Below are 18,009 nucleotides of genomic sequence, written 5' to 3' on the forward strand. Positions count from 1 at the left end.
GGCCCTGCCTATTCCAAAATAATAAACTTTGGACTATAAATCAGAGAGTGACCTCCTAGTCTTGGGTATCCTTGTAACTAGAATGTGATATGGGACAAGTCTGTTCAGTGTCTTTCTGGCTCAACTTGAGAATCACTTTGCCAATCTGCTTTGCCTACTGTCACGTTGTACATCACATCTAACACTGACAACACTGGTAGAGACAAACTGCCTTCACTTGGTAGAAGGACAGATTCAGATTTATGTGATGATGGCTAATATGCCTATCTTTCCTGGGCCTACAGATCTATAAGTCTTCCCTTGAATTATATTTAAAATAACTCTGTGGTTTGAAACAATGAATTACGATATTTTATTTGGGAAAGATAAAGTCAGAGAAGAAAGAACTGTATGTAAGAGTAAGGCAATTGTTTCCAATTCAGGACATGCCAAAAAAAAAAAAAAAAAGGCACCATGGTTACTTTTACGTCTTTTAAAAACATATAATAAAGAGATGAGAGAATATCTGTATTTTTTTCTTCTCAGAAAAACAAATAGCTTTTAAAACTTTTAAGTATGGTAAAAACCTTGATCTTTGATAAAATAATTTGTGAGAAGATCTAAAGTTTGAAAGCCTCCAGATTAAGAGACCTTCTACTTCTCCTTCAATCTCTTTGCCTAGCTTTGCTTTAAAATCCTCCTCAATCATGCCAAAATTAAGATAGGAGATAAGAGATTCCTGTTCTATAAAAAAGAGTCTTTGGAAAGTAATAAAATTGCAAAGAACCAAGGTAAGCTTAGTAAAGGTACTGTGGTGTTTTTGTTTTTTTCTGGTGGAAATCCAGAAATTATATGGACTGAAATCCAATTCTAGTAGCCTGAATGGTACCACTGAGTTACTGTCCAGATGGTCTTGGGAAGGTTGCTCACAGGACCATACTCACCAAAGCGTCTTTGACTGGCAGGTCTCCCTGCAACCAGGAATGACATTTGCTCTAAAATGGGTTTCTAATTATTTCTCTATTTTCCTTCTCTTTGCTAACTGACCTCCCTTATCATCTCTCACCTTTCACCCATGAAACCTTTTTTTGTTTTGTTTTTTGCTACTCTTTTTAAATAGATAAAAGGAACTGGGACAAGAAAGCAGAGATATAAGTCACATTCAGTCTGTTGCTGATGTATATAATATAACTAAGTGGCCTTTAACAGACAAATTAAAGCAGGATCAAAATAAAAATTCTTAAACTAAATGAAATTAAATTAACAAAGGAATAGGAATGCCTTGAAACTAACAAAGATCTGTATTTAATTCTATTTAATGGCCAAAGGTTCCAGAGTTCTTCAAATACTTATGGATTTTGGAGCTCAGTAATTTCTAGGTTACTTTCTAACTAACCTCTTTCAGGAAACGAGTTAAAGTCCTCAAAGGTGGAAAATTTTACATCTCAATAGAATGTTGTAATGCTCCCTGCCTCCACTGCTCATGTCTCTTCCTTGCTTTATTTGTCTTCATAACAATTATTAACTTCTCATGTCCCACATAATTTATGTATTGTATTTTCTCCTCCTTAGTAGAATGTAAGCTCATTGAAGACACGAATTTAGGGTTCTTTTGTTTACTAGTGTATCTTCAGTGCTAGGAATTATGCCTGGCACACACTGGTACTGATATTTAGGAATAATGAACAACAGCATGTGTTGCATTCTTCCTCATCCATATCTACTAATCGAAGATGTTGCTTGCTGCCACCAAATGCTAGGCCAGACAGGCAGCACCATTCTGGAAAACAGCTGGTAATACATATCAAGAGCCTCAAAAAGTTCCAACCCTAAGACCCCATAATTCCACTTCTAAAATTCTATCCTAAAAAGTAATCAGAAATGTGAACAATAGTTTATCTAAAATATTATTTATACTAGCAGTAAATGGGTAAAAATCTATAGAGTGAATATATATTCAATAAATTATGGCATGGGTATGGTCAGACAAGTGGTATATTATATAACCATTAAATATCTTGTCTGCGAAAAATATATAAGGAGATGGAAAATATTAAAAGACGTGTTAAGTTAAAATTAAAAAGCAAAATACTAAAAATACGCAATGATCCAAATTTTACACATACTCTCAGATACAGCTGTGTGTGTGGTGCGTGTGCACACCCATGTGCATGTCTGTGAAAGACCAAAAGGAAATGCAGTAAAATGTGACAAAGTTTATATCTGAGTTATATGAAACAGAGATAATATTTTATTCTATATACTTATATGCTTTCCACTTCCCTAGAGTGAGCATGAATTATTTTTCGAATCAGTAAAAATGAACATTGTAAAATGATCTATGCAGCAATCAGAAAGAACTTATAAAATTCTTAGCTAACTTATAAAATTCTTAGCTGTAAATTTCTAATCTAACCTCAACAAATACCACTTCAAGTTACCAGTTACTTGACTGCCATGGATTTTGCAGCTGACATTTCCTCCTGATCTGAACAATGACCATCTCATTTTCACACTGAAATGAGATTCAGATTCCATGCCACTGAAGTGATTCTCAGGGCTTAAGCTGCCCAGACTCAGACCCCTGGTAAAAGATTTAATTGTTTTTGGTGGGAATTACATTTGGCTTGCAACAGTAATTTCAAACCTGTGTTCTGTGTTGTTGCCTGGGCAGAACTGTGGGTTAATGGTGCAGGACCAAACTTTGGGTCTGTGGTTTTTACAGGAATGTCTGATACCCACAGGCATGTCACACTATTACCTCATATCTGATAGCTCCATTGTGCAGATTTATTTTGGCTAGGATGCTTTGATTTTGCTCCATGTTATTGCTTAACTAACTTAGCAAAGGAAACTTCACTTTTCTGAATAACTTTCTTTGTTTCCCCTAAATTCTTTACAGCTTTATTTTTAATATCACTTGCAGAGGAAAGGGTATAAAAAATAAATCGTTGACTTCAGGTTTAATAATGTATTTTTTTTCACTAAAATTAAATGTTAGAAAAAGATCTCTGCTCAGGAAATCAATTCTGCATTATAAGAATGTAATAGAGCCTCTCTCATATAGGAAATGTCTTATACATACAGAAACGTAGGTTCTTGGAATGAGCAGAGAAAAATGCCCCCACTTCCATCTTGATATTTTTCTCTTCATTTGGAATTCTAAGCAAACATCCTGGGTGATCTACCCTAGATCAACCCTCTTATAGGGCTGGATGGGCAAACTAAGAATTATTCCAAAAAAGCCAGCATGGTTTGCAGAGAATTCATTTTAACACCATCAACAAAAACAAATGCTGATTAGACCTCTGCACGTTTTTCTGTGTCTCAGAGACTCATGTGACCCCAACCCAAACCCCAAACTCTCATTGCCTCCCCCAGAAAGCAGAATTAGACAAAGACTATGTCTGAAAAGAGAACTCTAAATTACTTTGCATTTTCATTCTCCACTGATGGCAAAGACAATTATGACATAAAACTCAAGTAGTTGATGTAGAAGAAGCCAACTCAAGACAGAAAATTTTCTACATGTTCTATAACAAACTTGTACTTTATTAAGAGATAATTATTTTATATCAGTATGAAATTGCTTAATGTTGTACATTATATGACAAAGTTACTCTTAGAGTTTCAGTTAAATGACTATTCTCTGTATCTGTAGAAAACAAAAGTGCCAAAAAAGACAACCATTTCAATTAAATTGGATTTAGTAACTTTCGGTTTTTGTTTTCTCTTTCTTTTTCCCCCCAAATGGGTTCAAACAAGTCAACTGCCAAAAGCATAAAATGATTCAAAAAACCCTGGCCAAAATACAACAGCGAAGCATGGTTCTCTCACATGAAAACTGTCTCCACAAACCAGAGAACTCATTTTGAACCAGTCCTAATATCAAAAGGAAAAACTCAGAAAAGACTGAAGTTATTCATCAAAATCAATCAAACTTTATATATGCTTAGCTTACTTTGTTCCAAATAATCTGTATGTTATTGTCAAAAATTTGTTGCTGTCTCACATTGACATAGAAGTGAAGAATTAACCTGCGGTTTCTCTGGGGCACACAAGACTTCCCTGCCTGCCAAAGTTCTTCACTCTCAGTGAGTGACCTCAATTCCACACACCTACAAGGGACCTGACTCATTTTTCTCAAGCAGCATGGCTGAAGAGCTATTCTCTCCTCCCAGCTCTTTGCAAGTGTCCAACTTGATTCCATAAACATACTAAGGAGGGTAAAGTATGTGTGTGTGTGTTTGCGGGTAGAAGTGGGGGTCTCTTCTTTTGAAAGTTATTAGCAATCTACTAAAGTTAGGCAGGGTTGACATCCTTTCAAGCTCAATCTCTGGTTATATAGCATCTAGGAGTCCCAACTATTATTCAGAGATACCGGACGATCTTTTTATCTTTAAAATACACACCACATGGCCATGATCAATGGCCCTAAAATCTCAGCAGATAACTGGTATCACAAGCATGAACAAAATAAATTGATGATAAAAATGTAATGTGGCTAATTGACCTTTTCCTTATGCAGAGATGGATAACTGCCTTTTTTTCTGAGGTTAAAAAAATTATTTCAGAAATACAGAAGATTTAGAAATAAACCAGGTGCCTTGCTTTGCTTTAAAAAAGGAGTTTCTTGGGTTCAGCTTTGAGCATGGCTCTCAGTTAAAGAAAAGAAACAAGATATCCAGGGGCGCCTGGGTGGCTCAGTTGGTTAAGCGACTGCCTTCGGCTCAGGTCATGATCCTGGAGTCCCGGGATCGAGTCCCACGTCGGGCTCCCTGCTCAGCAGGGAGTCTGCCTCTCTCTCTGACCCTCCCCCCTCTCATGCTCTCTATCTCATTCTCTCTCTCAAATAAATAAATAAAATCTTTAAAAAAAAAGAAAAGAAAAGAAAAGAAAAGAAAAGAAACAAGATATCCAGCATTAATCAGTTACTGCTGTGACAGTCACAACCCAGCTGGTCCTTTACTTGATACATATATAAGCAAGTCCATTTATGAGGAAAAATGTGAACAGCTAGGTAGTGAAAAGGAAAGACTGGAGCAAGGAAGGTTCTTGAAACACAGAATGACTTAGTCTTATCCCTCCATGCAACATTCCAAATAGTATGTTTTTCTGTATCAAGTTTTTTTAAAAAACGTCTTTCCAAGAGAACGTCAATTCAGAAATCAAAACTTAGAAGGTACAAGGTCATATTTCAACCTCTAGTGGAGAAAGAATCCCCAAAACCCTAAACTCTTGTTTTTAAATCCCTTTTATCAGCATCTTAAAACAAAGAAGTTTTCAAAGCAATTGGTCCTATCAAAACTTCATTGATAATTAACTCTTCTCCATAATATTTGACCCATTTCAAATTCTTTTCATTGAGTTTTTATGATTTCTTAACTTGGTCAAATAATTACAAAGAACTAACTAGTTCTAAAAAGTCAGATACTCTTTAGAATCTCTTGATTTCTCTTCCTCTTTACTGAAAAGAAAACAGAATTTTCACAGACACTAGATCAAACTGAAGTTCATCTTTTTGTGACACACAAAGGTGATATTTATCACTATCACTCACATACATAGAAACACAGACAGACAGACACACACACACACACATACACACACACACACAAATACAGTACTTCTTGGCACTAGGGAAGAATTATCTAAGATGTTTAGAAATGTCCCTATTTCCACAGACCTGTGTGGCAGATAGGTTCTCACCATAAATACAACACAGATCCAAAATGGTTAAAGAGTTAGAGGAATAAACAGCAATAGACCTCTTGAGACGCTAAAATCAATCTGTCCATTAGACAGACTTGATAGCTAAATGAACAATTCTTACACACTAGTCAACCACTGAGTACGGTTCGAATTTGTGCCTGAGAAAGAAGTACAAATTATTTCAGATTGTGGATCTTTAGGGTCTCTCATTATAACTGAAACTGCAAATCTTGAATCTACAGCTGCCAAGGGCCTACTCTGTCTGTCTATCTATCTATCTATCTATCATCTATCATCTATTTATTTATCATCCACCTATCCACATATTTAGCTATAATTTTTTAGCTTAGATGGAGTCACTTTTTATTCTTTAAAATTCACTATAATTTAGATTATCTTAAATGGCCACTTAAAGCCTCTATGTTTTAGAACTATTATGGATTTTGCCAAGTACACTTAAACAATAAATCATACACATTCCATTGATAGAAACCATTCTTGACATTTGTCCAGTGAAGCTGTCCTATGACATAATATATTATTGTACTTGTTGGGAAAACTTACTAAGTCTTCCAGCTATAATTCAGAATCTTTTTCCATGAAGAGTCTAGTCACTGCTTTCTACCTCCTCTCCTTCCCCCCAAACACTGCTAATTTAATTCACTGTAAAAAGTTTCATATGAAAACCAAAAAAGTTCTCTAGGTTCACATACCAATGAAACTGGCCAAGGAAAACTTTCCACTGTGTTCTATTACTGTGTATAAAGTGAAGATATGGAAAAGACTGGATCTAATATTTGCCTCAGTTGTTAGGACTTTACTAAGCATGTGACTCCTGTGTGTTAGCTTCACACTGCATTTGAAAAATCATCTAACTTCACATTTAACTTTCAGGTTCACAATATAATGCAAACCATACTAGAATTTTTAAACTCAAAACTACAGGAACTTAATTCACGGGGAATACTATTCTTACTAGATCTAAGAGGAGTTCTGGGTATGCGAAGTTTTGAAACACAAAATACAATATGGCCACTAGGTGGTGATCTCCATCCATTATTATATTATGAATTACGAACTAAGTTACTTAACGGAATTTACAATACCCACCAAAGTCATGATTATTTACTTCATGTGGCAAGATTACAGGATTATCTGTGACATGTCCTCTCAGTTTTGTGAGGGAAAGCATGAAGAGAATACTTTGCTAGAAGATGGACCTCGGCTAAACAGGGTTTACCAATGTGATTGCATTCTTTTTTGTCACAGGTCATGGCAGCTATAATCTGAATTTCCTATCTGACTGGAAAGTTCATCTACGATAATTTATTTTTCTCCATTTTGCCTTTTTTTTTTTTAAGATTTTATTTATTTATTTGACAGAGAGATGCGCGGCTCGATGTGGGGCTTGATCCTAGGACCCTGGGATCATGACCTGAGCCGAAGGCAGATGCTTAACGACTAAGCCACCCAGGCGCCCCGCTTTTTAAAATTATCAGATCATTTATGTTTACATCAATGGTGAAACTGCATCAGGAACAAAGACAAAGATATCTTACAACAGGGCAGATCATAAACAAACACCCACCTATGCATGCAAATTAATGTCTGCAGTGAGATTCACATGTTGTTTGTTTTTAGGCAAAAACTTGTCCAGATTAATCATAAAGAGTGGCACTTGGACTAAGAGCCGATTTCTCTGTGCAAAGCCCTGTCATCACCTGGGCCTGAGGGGGCCACGGCTGTGCTCTCACGGCTACAAGTAACACCCAAATGCAGGCGATGCCAAGGGGAAACAGATAACCACCAGGTAGAAAAGCAAACTCCACAAACAGAAAACGCTTTCCCAAAAGGACTGCTTCCCCATTTGAACCATATGCTGATAAGAAACCACCTTTTCACGAAATAAAGAACTCAGAATAAGCACTCTGGGTTACCCCCAGCCTTCCAGAACAGAGGTCAAACGGTTATCTGCAAGGAAGTTAGGAGGACTACTTATTACAGAAATCAAAACATTTGGTCACTTTAAAATGCCTTTGTCCCCCCTAGATGGCTGTGTACACAAGAGGCATTTGTCTCCAGTCTGTGGGGGGCATACTTCACTTTGTTTCACTTAACTCCTAGGGGCAAATGACCTGCCTTCCAGGAGAGATATACCTCTTTTGATCCTTGTACTTGCTTAAGGTTCCTCTGGCCTGGGTCCCGCTTTATTTATGTTTTAAAGGAGGTTATGGTTTTGCTGTTGTCTTTCAGTGGAACACCAAAAGGAAAAGAGCAGCTTTGTTTTAACAGAGAAAGAGACATTTGTTTTAGTGTCATTGTCCTGGGCTGGCAGGCTGGAATTGGATCCTACAAACTTGAATATGCTGAAGGGAAGAAAAACTAACTTGGGGTCTCCTGATAGTTGTTAAAGTGGCAATATGCCCATTATTTTCCTGGCTGGCAAATCTCTGTGCGGGAGAGACAATCTGGCAGCTCTTGAGTCCAGCACTAATCTCGCGTAATAGCGTGAGCTCACTGCCCTACAAGGTTGTAATTATCAACAGCATTTTCCAAAGGATGTGAGTTCCACCCACTGTGAGAACACTTGTTGGGGGGGGGGGGCGGGAGGGGGGCAGACAGAGCCCCACGGAGCCCTTTGCATTTAACCCCCACCTCAAATGGTGCCGGTGGGTTCCTTCAGCCCATGCTTGTTTGCACAGGTCTTCAGTCAGGAAGTGCTAACAATCCACATGCAGTGGGAAACTGCCAAAACCCATTCCACATTTTTGTTTGCCTTTTCCATGAATTGCGCTAAAGCAATTAGCAATTAAATTTAAATATCCGTACGGGATTTTAGAGTTTCATAGAGCACTGCTTCAAAAGCATTTGTGAGAGGAACTACTGCATTGATAATTTTTTTAAGGATAATCTTTTCAATGATGAAATGGTTTTCCAGTGATAGGTAAGTGTTCTTCCAGCTATCTGACGTATCACTAGCTATCTGCACTCAAGGAAAGGCAAGGCAGAGATGAGGGTTTTGTGTTCCGGAACCACTCTATGACTTGTTATATTTCACACAGAGAATCACAAGAACCAGTTCTTGGTTTCCAATCAAGCTGAACTGCAGCACAAGTAAAAATTTTTATGAAGAGCCCAGTGGTCTTTTGCAGAACAGAAACTGAGAATTCTTCCACTCATGAGTAATGTGTTAAAGGATGAGGAAACAGCATATGTTTTCCTTGGCTTTTAGGTTAATATAATGAAGCCTGTGAGGTTTAACATAATTAATGTTGATATGCAGTGTGACTTGTTCACAGAGAAGTGGCATTTGACTTGGAGCTCAAACCACACCACAGCTGACACACATCCATCTGCAAATATTTTTCGAAAGTCTTCTAACATTTTCAGGTAGAAAAAGTAAAACTTAAGTTTTTGGTTTGGGGGTTTTGTTTTTCATTGTTTTCTGCCAAATCATGGGCAATCCTTTCAAACAAGCAGAAAGCTACAAACAAGCTTGGAAAACACCGGGAATTAGTTCATGCTCTTGATTCTCTTTTCAATGTCCAAGACATCTGGGAGAGGGAGGAGGATAGGAACCTTTTGTGTTCATAAAAGGGGAATAATGATACATCCCGCATAAAAGAAATAATGGTTTATGGCCTGCGACTTGTTACTCCTTTTCTCTGCCCCTTTTAAGTGTCTCCTCCCGAGTTAAGGGCTCTTTCTTTATGGTTTCTACCTTTTATCAAAGCTGGGTTTTCTCACAATACTTTGTGTGACAGACTGACATGTTTATTTATGAAAAAAAGTAAAGGGGCCTCCGTATTTGAAGTCAATGCACAAATCTGGCTCTTCTCACGAATCGACTCTAACCAGGAGGGTAAACTGCTATCCTGAATTCCAGGTATGCTAGCTTGCCAGTGCTGAACCATGCTTATCCAAATGGAAAAAAAAAAAAAAAAAAAAAGGCAAAATTCCCTTGTCTCCCAGAAATATTTTTCAAGTGGGATTTTTTAAGTGCAAAAGGCTACCAGTTAGCCTTTTATAATCCCTTTCATAACTACCAAGGGGTAAGATGAGTTGGTTAGAGCTAGAAAATAAGCTATTTATGGTTCTGTGAATTAGTAACTTGTTTGAGAACTTGCTGGTTAGAGTCAAACAAGTGCAGAGGAGAGGAAGCCTTTCTGTTTCCTCCAGCAGTACGCTGGACCATGAAGGAGGCCATGACTACTTCCCGGGAAGCTGACAAGCCAGCAAGCAGCCTCTCAGGGCGAGGCGGAGTGCCGACAGAATAGAGATGGCAGAAGGAAAATGTGAAAGGGACGTAAGAAAATGTTTTTTGAAAAATGCCTGAGAGTAAAGTCAGAGTCTTTGTTTGGTTTTTTTGTTTGTTTGTTTTTGCGCCAAACAAATCAAACTCTCCAAAGGTTCCTCAACATTTTTAAAAGGGAACTGCATTGTCAGTTCCGTTCAATCCTCAACCTCTGGCCAACACTACCTAAGGTGACATTTTCCTTTGAAGTGACTGCTTCTGATCCGCTGAAGCATCCAATCCCCAGTGGTGAGGGGTAAGCTTTGATGGTGCTGCAGAAACTCACTAAAGAGAAGAGAGAAGGGACCAAATTCTCCCCCTGTGAGAATTTATTCCTAAGGGTCAGAGAGAGGAGGGAGCAAGGCGGTAACAGTTTTCATCTCTGAGGTCCACAGGTTGATTTTAAACCACTAGCTGGGGAGCTCTGTTATAAAAAGTAGTGTCACAAAGGCACCTAACAGTTTCCAGTCCCTAACTGTGCTATCCATGGACACACCGTAGTCTATAGTTGAAAAGAAAGTTGTGGAAATGATTTTGCTAGGAAGCATATTGACAAGGCAAGATAAATGACTCCATAGCGTTCCCTCATGTCTGGTTCCCTCTGTGCTTGAAAGAACAGACTCAGATAGAAGGTGAATAAATGAAGCTCTGTCCAGCCTTAGGGGACCAATTCATCCTTGGTCAACCAATCTATAACAAATAAAATTGTCTCATAACATTCAGGAGTAAGATTTTCTTTTGCTTGTTTTACTACATTTTGGATTTGGATAATAAGGTTTTTTTTTTAAGTCATTTTTCTTCAGAAAGTGCAATGACAGAATACGTGCCTATCTTGGAAAAAAAAAAAAATCCTCTTCCAAGTTTTGAGTAATTGTTGGTTTCCTAAAGCTTCATGGAAAATCTGTCCTGATATAACTCAAACCTGCATGGGTGGCAGAGGCTGAGAAATTTGCTTTCCATTTTTTCTTCCCAGAGCTTATTGTAAATGTATTCTTGGGACAACCATGGACAAGACTGTTGTCACTTCCAGTAGGCACATCTGTTTTCCTTTGGGTTTAATAACTTTTGTAAGATGCATTATGCTCAGCTATGTATATCTGTTTGGGGGGAACTTTTTTTTTTTTCACCATTTTTGAAATCTCACCTATTATGTTTTAAGTTTTTCATACTGGTACAACATTAAATAAAATATTTAACTTAGATGAACAAGAATTGTCACAAAAAGATTCTGCCAAAAGACCTAGTTGGTCATTTCATGATTGAAAAGCTAACACAGTAAGTTGGTTGAGCAATGTATAAATATTAATTATCATTCAAAAAAACCATTTATTAAGTATCTATTTTTGTCAACAATTCTGCTAGGTGCTGAAGAAATAGAGATGAAAGTTAATCCCTGCCTCAGAAAGCTCAGTGGCAGGAAATCAGCCCCACAAGGCAGGAAATCAGTGGTAAGATGGGAAAAGGACACAAGGGGCTTCTGGAACACAGTGGAGGGAGCTCTTAGTCACACCCAAATGGGAAGGCTTCCTGGAAGAAGGAGACTCTTGGCTATGCAAGGCATTTGAACATTAATTAAATAAAATTAGGACAAGAGATGAGAACATTCTAAGCACTAGGGCAAGACTATGCAAAGACCCTCAGGAGTTAGATTGTCATGGCTTATTCCAGGAACTGTGAGTATTTTGAGACAAGACTGATACAGCTTAGGAGGGCAGGTGGAATTGTTGGGTTGATATGGCACACTAATAATTAGAATTTTATACTGAAGGCTAGAGGAAGGTATTGCAAGAGGAAGGTATTGCAGAATTTCAAAAAGAGAGTAACAAGAGTTCATAGCAGGGGGAGAGGCAGGTCATAGGCACTGGAAAACAGATCTGGGGGAAACACTTCAGACTAGTCATTCATTTAACAATTAGGTTAAAGAAAGAACTTAAAAGTCAGCTAAAAGTATAGAAGCTAGATAAGAAATGTTTGTTTAAGTTTGCCAGCTTTAATGTGTATTTAACTTGGATGGTTTAACTTAGTGTCTTTGAAGACATTACTTGGGTGACAAGTAAAGTAATTCATTATTGAAGTTATTTGTCAGAGTTTCTAATAAAGCACTTGGGGCATTTCACTGTTAAGAGATCAATAGTCAAGTTAAAGAATAACTCATTAGTAGAAAACCAAGGGACAAATTGAAATGTGACTAGTTATTTGAAAACCAAGTGACAAAATAAAAACTGAAATGTGTTAGGAGAAAATAACCTTAATGGAAATCACAAGGGTAAGGCTAGACCCGATCTCTGCGTGTGTACACTTTTGTGAAACTTATTGGGTAAACACCCCAAATAATAATAAAAAAAGATTTCGAAGATACAACAAAAGCAAGAGTTTGGCATGTTATCTACGCCATATTATAGGGGCCAATAATGTGGAATGGGTCAGTCAGAATCTGAAGAACAAGGGCAATTTAGATAACTTGGCCAAATAACATTATTAATTTAGTATAAGCATATAAATTGACTTAGTCTAGCTATAAAGCATAATCACGTAAATATGATATACTGCAAGTTTATTGGAAGCACAGTTTAATTATTTCAAGAAAAGAAATTACTGAGACTGAAAAACCCAATATAAACTAGTTTGTTTTTACTGAATTGTAAGACTGAATAACAAAAGATAATATATGGTAAATATCAAAGGTTCTTTTGGTTTTAATACTGCTCTACCTCCCAAGAAGAATAAGCTCTAATAAATCTTTCAAACAAAAAATGGGGGGCAAAGGGGAGAGGGGAGAAATCACTCTAAAACCTAAACAAAGTCCTTAAAATTGCACACAGTCAAGGTAACACCATTCCAAGTGTAAGCAGATACTGCTTTCCCCTGAAGATGTAGAGTTTACTATTACGGATTTTTTTTTTTCAAAGTCAAGACACTTGGAGTAAACAGCGAAACAAAGAAGACTTATTTATTCAAAGCCTGCAAACATATGGAACCTGTTAAGGGGATGGTGGCTGCAGAAAGAACTCCAAAGAGTTTAAGAGACACCTAGGCTGTCTCAGAAAGGGAGGGATAGAGGCGAGGGTGGTTACAAAAGCAGAGTGGGCCAGAGATCAGTCAAATGGGAGGGAGACAGGCTGTTGGGCAGATGGTCTTTTCTGTTCCAAAAATGTTCAAAGTTAGGGACACTCCTTAGCACACTTTTATTTTACAACAAAGAGGGAATTAAGAAGAAACCAAGGGTCTGTCAGAGTGCTTTCTGGATTTGCTTGTCATTTTTTTTTCTTTTTTCTTTTCTTTTCTTTTCTTTTCTTTCTTTCTTTATTTTTTTGCTTGTATCATTTCTTTAATACACTTTACTTGTTTATGTAATTCATCCTCTGCCTTCTTCAAACTGAGGCCCTCACTTGATGCTCTCTTCATAACCTTTCGGTTTTAATGTAAAAATGTAAAATAATTTAGGGTAAGGTTCTTGTTTACATTGTACAGTTATCTACATGAGGGATGTTACCTTCCTCTGAAAATTTCCTGGGAAGATCAAGATCTGTTTTTTGCAAAGTGCAATGCTCTCTTATTTACTAAGTTGAGGACCAATCTAGACCACGGAAATGACAATGAAGTTATTTTTTTTTTTACAGTATTTTTCACGGTCCATTAAAAATTAATGGACACAGACCAAAAAAAATAGTTGAGTTGGCTTGCTTTGGCTAAGTGGAATAATGACATCTGATGAGTGAAGCTCCCCTGAATGGCACCTGGCAGAAAAGAAAATTTCCCTAAGATGTTTTAGAGACCTCACACAGCTGCCAGCTACAAGCCGATATTCAGTGTCATTAACCAAGCTCATAGGTAGTATAGGGCCTTGTCCCAGACACCGTAAGAAAGAAAAAGCAAGAGAAACACTTCTCTGAAAAGCTGAACTGCTAATGACCAGAATAAACATCTAGAAACACATAAAAATGCTATGAATGAAAACAAATCAATTCTATATAATCAGTGACAGATTGGAAGTTGGAGACTTGGCCTAATCAGGTCGGTGTGTAGCAAATGGCAGACTTTACCTATACTACACCTGGCCAAATGCAGCTATTCCAGGCTCAGGGCAAGAACACACAGGGACGCTCTGAGATACGCTGTGGTCAAGGTCTGCAAGGCACAAGTAAGTACCAACCAGAACCCCACCTGACTCCTTGGCTTTCTAGCTTCTGTAATACAGGTCCCGTTGGGACCTCACAGGACCTGCACTTTTCAGTGGGCTATGTATAAGGGAAAGTGTGTGGGAGGAAGATTAACAGAGGGTCTTCAGACCCAATTTATCCCATAGGAACGAAATATTCCTTCAACAAAAGAAAACTTGATAAATGCCTAAACTATATAAAACACATCAACAAAATTATAAGAACAGTTTTAACTATCTTTAACATACTCAGAACTAAAGGAAAAAATCCTTTAGTTTTTTGTTCACATATAAATTAAATTAATAAAATCAAAATAGTTCATCCTCAGTTAAAATTAACAAAAGAACTCATGGCCTACCAGCCACTATTACTCTGACCAAAATTAGCGCCCCTGAAATTATTATTCATTTTAGCAAAATAAAAATATACAGATGAAACAACTGCAGATACACCATCTAGTCAGGACAATTAGAAAACAATGAGTATTGGGGCGCCTGGGTGGCTCAGCCATTAAGCGTCTGCCTTCGGCTCAGGTCATGATCCCAGGGTCCTGGGATCGAGCCCCACATCGGGCTGCCTGCTCAGCGGGAAGCCTGCTTCTCCCTCTCCCACTCCCCCTGCTTGTGTTCCCTCTCTCGCCACGAATCTGTCAAATAAATAAATAAAATCTTTAAAAAAAAAAAAAAAGAAAGAAAGAAAACAATGAGTATTGATCCAGAGGGTGTGGTCCATATATCTTACTGGGAATGTATTTTATGGACAATCTAACTTCCTTATCTTCTCTGCATCTTGCCAAAGGACCTACTTACGGACCTGAATGACAAAGAGTGCTGATTAAACATAAGGAGTGATGACAGAGAGAGGGCAGGCCAGACTTTATTTTAGGGTTGCTCAAGGCAAAATATGTAATAAGGGATATCTTTTCAAGTCTAGGAGGTGCCGGCCAGAATCAAGCACGGCTTTGGAGACTGGCTTCACCACTTAACGGCACTGGCACTTGGGGCTCTGGGCAAAAATCTCAACCTAACCGACCTTCCCTTTCTTTACCTATAAAATACCTCATACCTCTCTTAAAGGTTATTGTGGGGAATAAACAAATGCAAGGTGCCGAGTATAGCAACTGACACAAAGATGAACTGAGCGGTACGTCCATAAGAACACAGAAAAGCTTTCTTGAGCACACGGAGTAGAACTTCGAAAAGTGGAGGTTCCTTTGGCATCCATTCTAAGGATGAACTTTACATTTTGCCAAACTCATTAAATCCAGAGGAGTGGCAAGTAGTGAATGAAATTTAGGCACCTAAATAAATTCACAAAAAGAGCTAAACATTACTTTCAATTTTTCCTGTTATTTATCTAATTTAGAATTGAATTTACACTTATTGTCCAGCCCCGTGGAGCCCAACTTGTCTGAATTTTGGAATCACCTGGAGAACACGTGGAAAATAGAGCCAGCCGCCAGGGGTTTTGCTTTAATGAATCTGAGTTGATGCCTAGGCACCAGTTGTTAAATTACGTTCCCCAGGTGATTCTAATGAACAGCCAGTGCCTAGAGCCACTAGTATATAGCTAACCACGCTTGAACTATTTCTAAAAAATTAGACTCATGTGTATTCAGAGTAGTGACTCAAAACAGGTTCAGCTGTCCTAAGGATCTTATTTCAGCCAACTCAAGTTTGGGGCCAGTATTACCATTTCACTCCTTCCTTTAAAAAGCATAAAAAGCTAAAAACTATATAATTAGCCAGCAGAGTGTGAATGGAAGAAAATCCACAAGATCATAATTCAGCAATCTTTTTTAAGATGAAAAAAATGAGCACCTTGGTTTGGATAAAAACGAGCCATGCCACAGAGATTTCCAGTGCAATTATATAAGAGGGAAAGGTAGGTTTTTTGTTTGTTTGTTTGTTTGTTTTAAGGCCTTTTCTCTTACATTTATTCTTTCCCTTTTTTTGAAGCCATAAAAAGCAAAGATAACCGTCTGAAAGACAAACCTGAGGTGTGGTTTTCCAGTTCAATGGATTCTGATACACTCTTCTTTCAAAGAGAGCCACAGTGACCGGAAACAGTCAGCATGGACTCTATTCTAATACTCATTTATCTTACTGAGTGACCCTGAGCAAGTCACTTAACTGGTCTCTGATCAAATATGCCCTCTGTAACATGCAATCAGCACACGCTACCAAGTTCCCAGAATTGGTATCATTTTTCATGAGCAACTTACCAGTGTGCTGCCATCGGTCCAACGGAAGTCATGTTCAAACATTTTGTCATTGAGTCCTATCCACTGATAATCATGGCCCACACCTAAGAAAAAGGGAAACAACGCAGATATTTTTACTACCTTTCCCATATATGGATGAAATGTATCAAAGAAAATTATTTTCAGAGTGAATCATACATCCTCTTTCCCAGCTAGATTTTTGTTTAGTTGCTCATAAAAATCTCTCATAGTCTAACTATCTTTTGTTCTTCTACCCGATGTGCTCTAAACTAAAAAGCTAATTCACAAACATTGAGAAACATTAAAATATCAGACATAAGAAAATAATTTCCCTAGCAGTTTACTATAATTAAATATTTTTCCATCCTTACTCATGATAAAAACTTTCCATTTTTTTTATTAAGCTATGCCATTGGCAAAAATTCAGTGACCCAATAAAATGTGACAGATCATTCCCATGCTAGCCTCACTTTGGAAGCCACGTGTTTCTTCTTAAAGCATTTTAAACAGTGACTACCTAGACCAGACAGTTCTACAAAATTGTAGATCTTCAAAAATAATTACTTTCATCATGAGATGAGTCACTGGCAAGAATACCATGCAAAAAAGTTAACTGAACCTCCATACAGATTGTAAACTAACAATCAAACTTCTAAAAGATAGCAGGCATTATGAGAACATATTTAATAGAGCATCAAACAATGCTTCATATCAAAAAACTTCTACATATTCACTACATAAAAGCTAGCTGCCCTCCTCTTTGCTATAGTTTAAGGAGTTATTCAACAGCCCTGGTAGTAAGTTTCATTAGCTTTACAGTCTCTGTTTGTTCACGTTCTTAATATGAAACCCACTTTCTATGGCCTAAAACCATTAGCAGCTTGGATGAGAACCAATTTTGTGCAGAGGGTAGGATTAAGGTATAATTGACAATTCAATTTTAATTAGTGGGCTAAAAATAGCTAAAAGCAATTTTCTCTTTAACTCGAGACAACATATGCCCATCTTCAAAATGGAACTACAAAGGCAGCCATGAGAAGAATGATTGGCCATTTTCATCAGAAAATAATCAAGTAGCAATGTCACAGGACCCAAGCTATAGCATGCCATTTCACCTATTACTGCTGGTAGACTAGGAAATGCCTTCCTCTGTTAGAGCTGAGTGCTTCTCAAAGTAGGGGACTCAGGTAGAAGAGATGACTTTAAGTAGTTCAGACGAGGGATTTAATAAGTTGAACTGCAACAGAGAAAGCTACATCTGTTCAGTTAGATACAGAGAAAACTAAGAAGATGGGGATACTGAGCGAAGCTTCAGGAAACCTGCGTATATTTGGTACATACGATTCACAAACATCTGTTCTTCATGAGACAGGATGCTCGTGAGATGCGCGCCCTGCAGACGGCATTCCCGTTCAGCTGCGTCCCATGTGCGCCGATGGGCAAAGTATTTGTAGCACTGCCCTTGGAATTTGTGCCAACCGTAGTCACACGTCTCTGTGTCTGGAAGAAACAAGGCAGGGGCTTAGTAATCTCACCGACGTCATTCAATTTAGCCTCATGGATCTGAGTGTTAGTAAGAAGACCTAAGCCAATATTAGTGCAATGTCCCTGAAGTTATATTATTAATAAATTTGGTCACG

The 18,009-nt window shown here is 37.8% G+C and overlaps 1 protein-coding gene across 3 annotated transcripts in view; it reads right to left on the minus strand.

Moving 5' to 3' along the window:
* VCAN (versican) overlaps positions 1 to 18,009 on the minus strand; it is a 109,084-nt gene that overhangs the window by 10,338 nt on the left and 80,737 nt on the right. For all 3 annotated transcript variants that reach the window (XM_081826613.1, XM_081826616.1, XM_081826615.1), the window contains 2 exons: positions 17,711 to 17,869; positions 16,370 to 16,452 (listed from right to left, as the gene is read on the minus strand). In XM_081826613.1, coding sequence (XP_081682739.1) covers positions 16,370 to 16,452; positions 17,711 to 17,869 — 242 coding nt within the window. The remainder of the gene's footprint in view (positions 1 to 16,369; positions 16,453 to 17,710; positions 17,870 to 18,009) is intronic.

Source organism: Leptonychotes weddellii, chromosome 7 (assembly GCF_054177405.1).
Source record: "Leptonychotes weddellii isolate Sample4059 chromosome 7, ASM5417740v2, whole genome shotgun sequence".
In the NCBI taxonomy this organism is placed as follows: domain Eukaryota; kingdom Metazoa; phylum Chordata; class Mammalia; order Carnivora; family Phocidae; genus Leptonychotes; species Leptonychotes weddellii.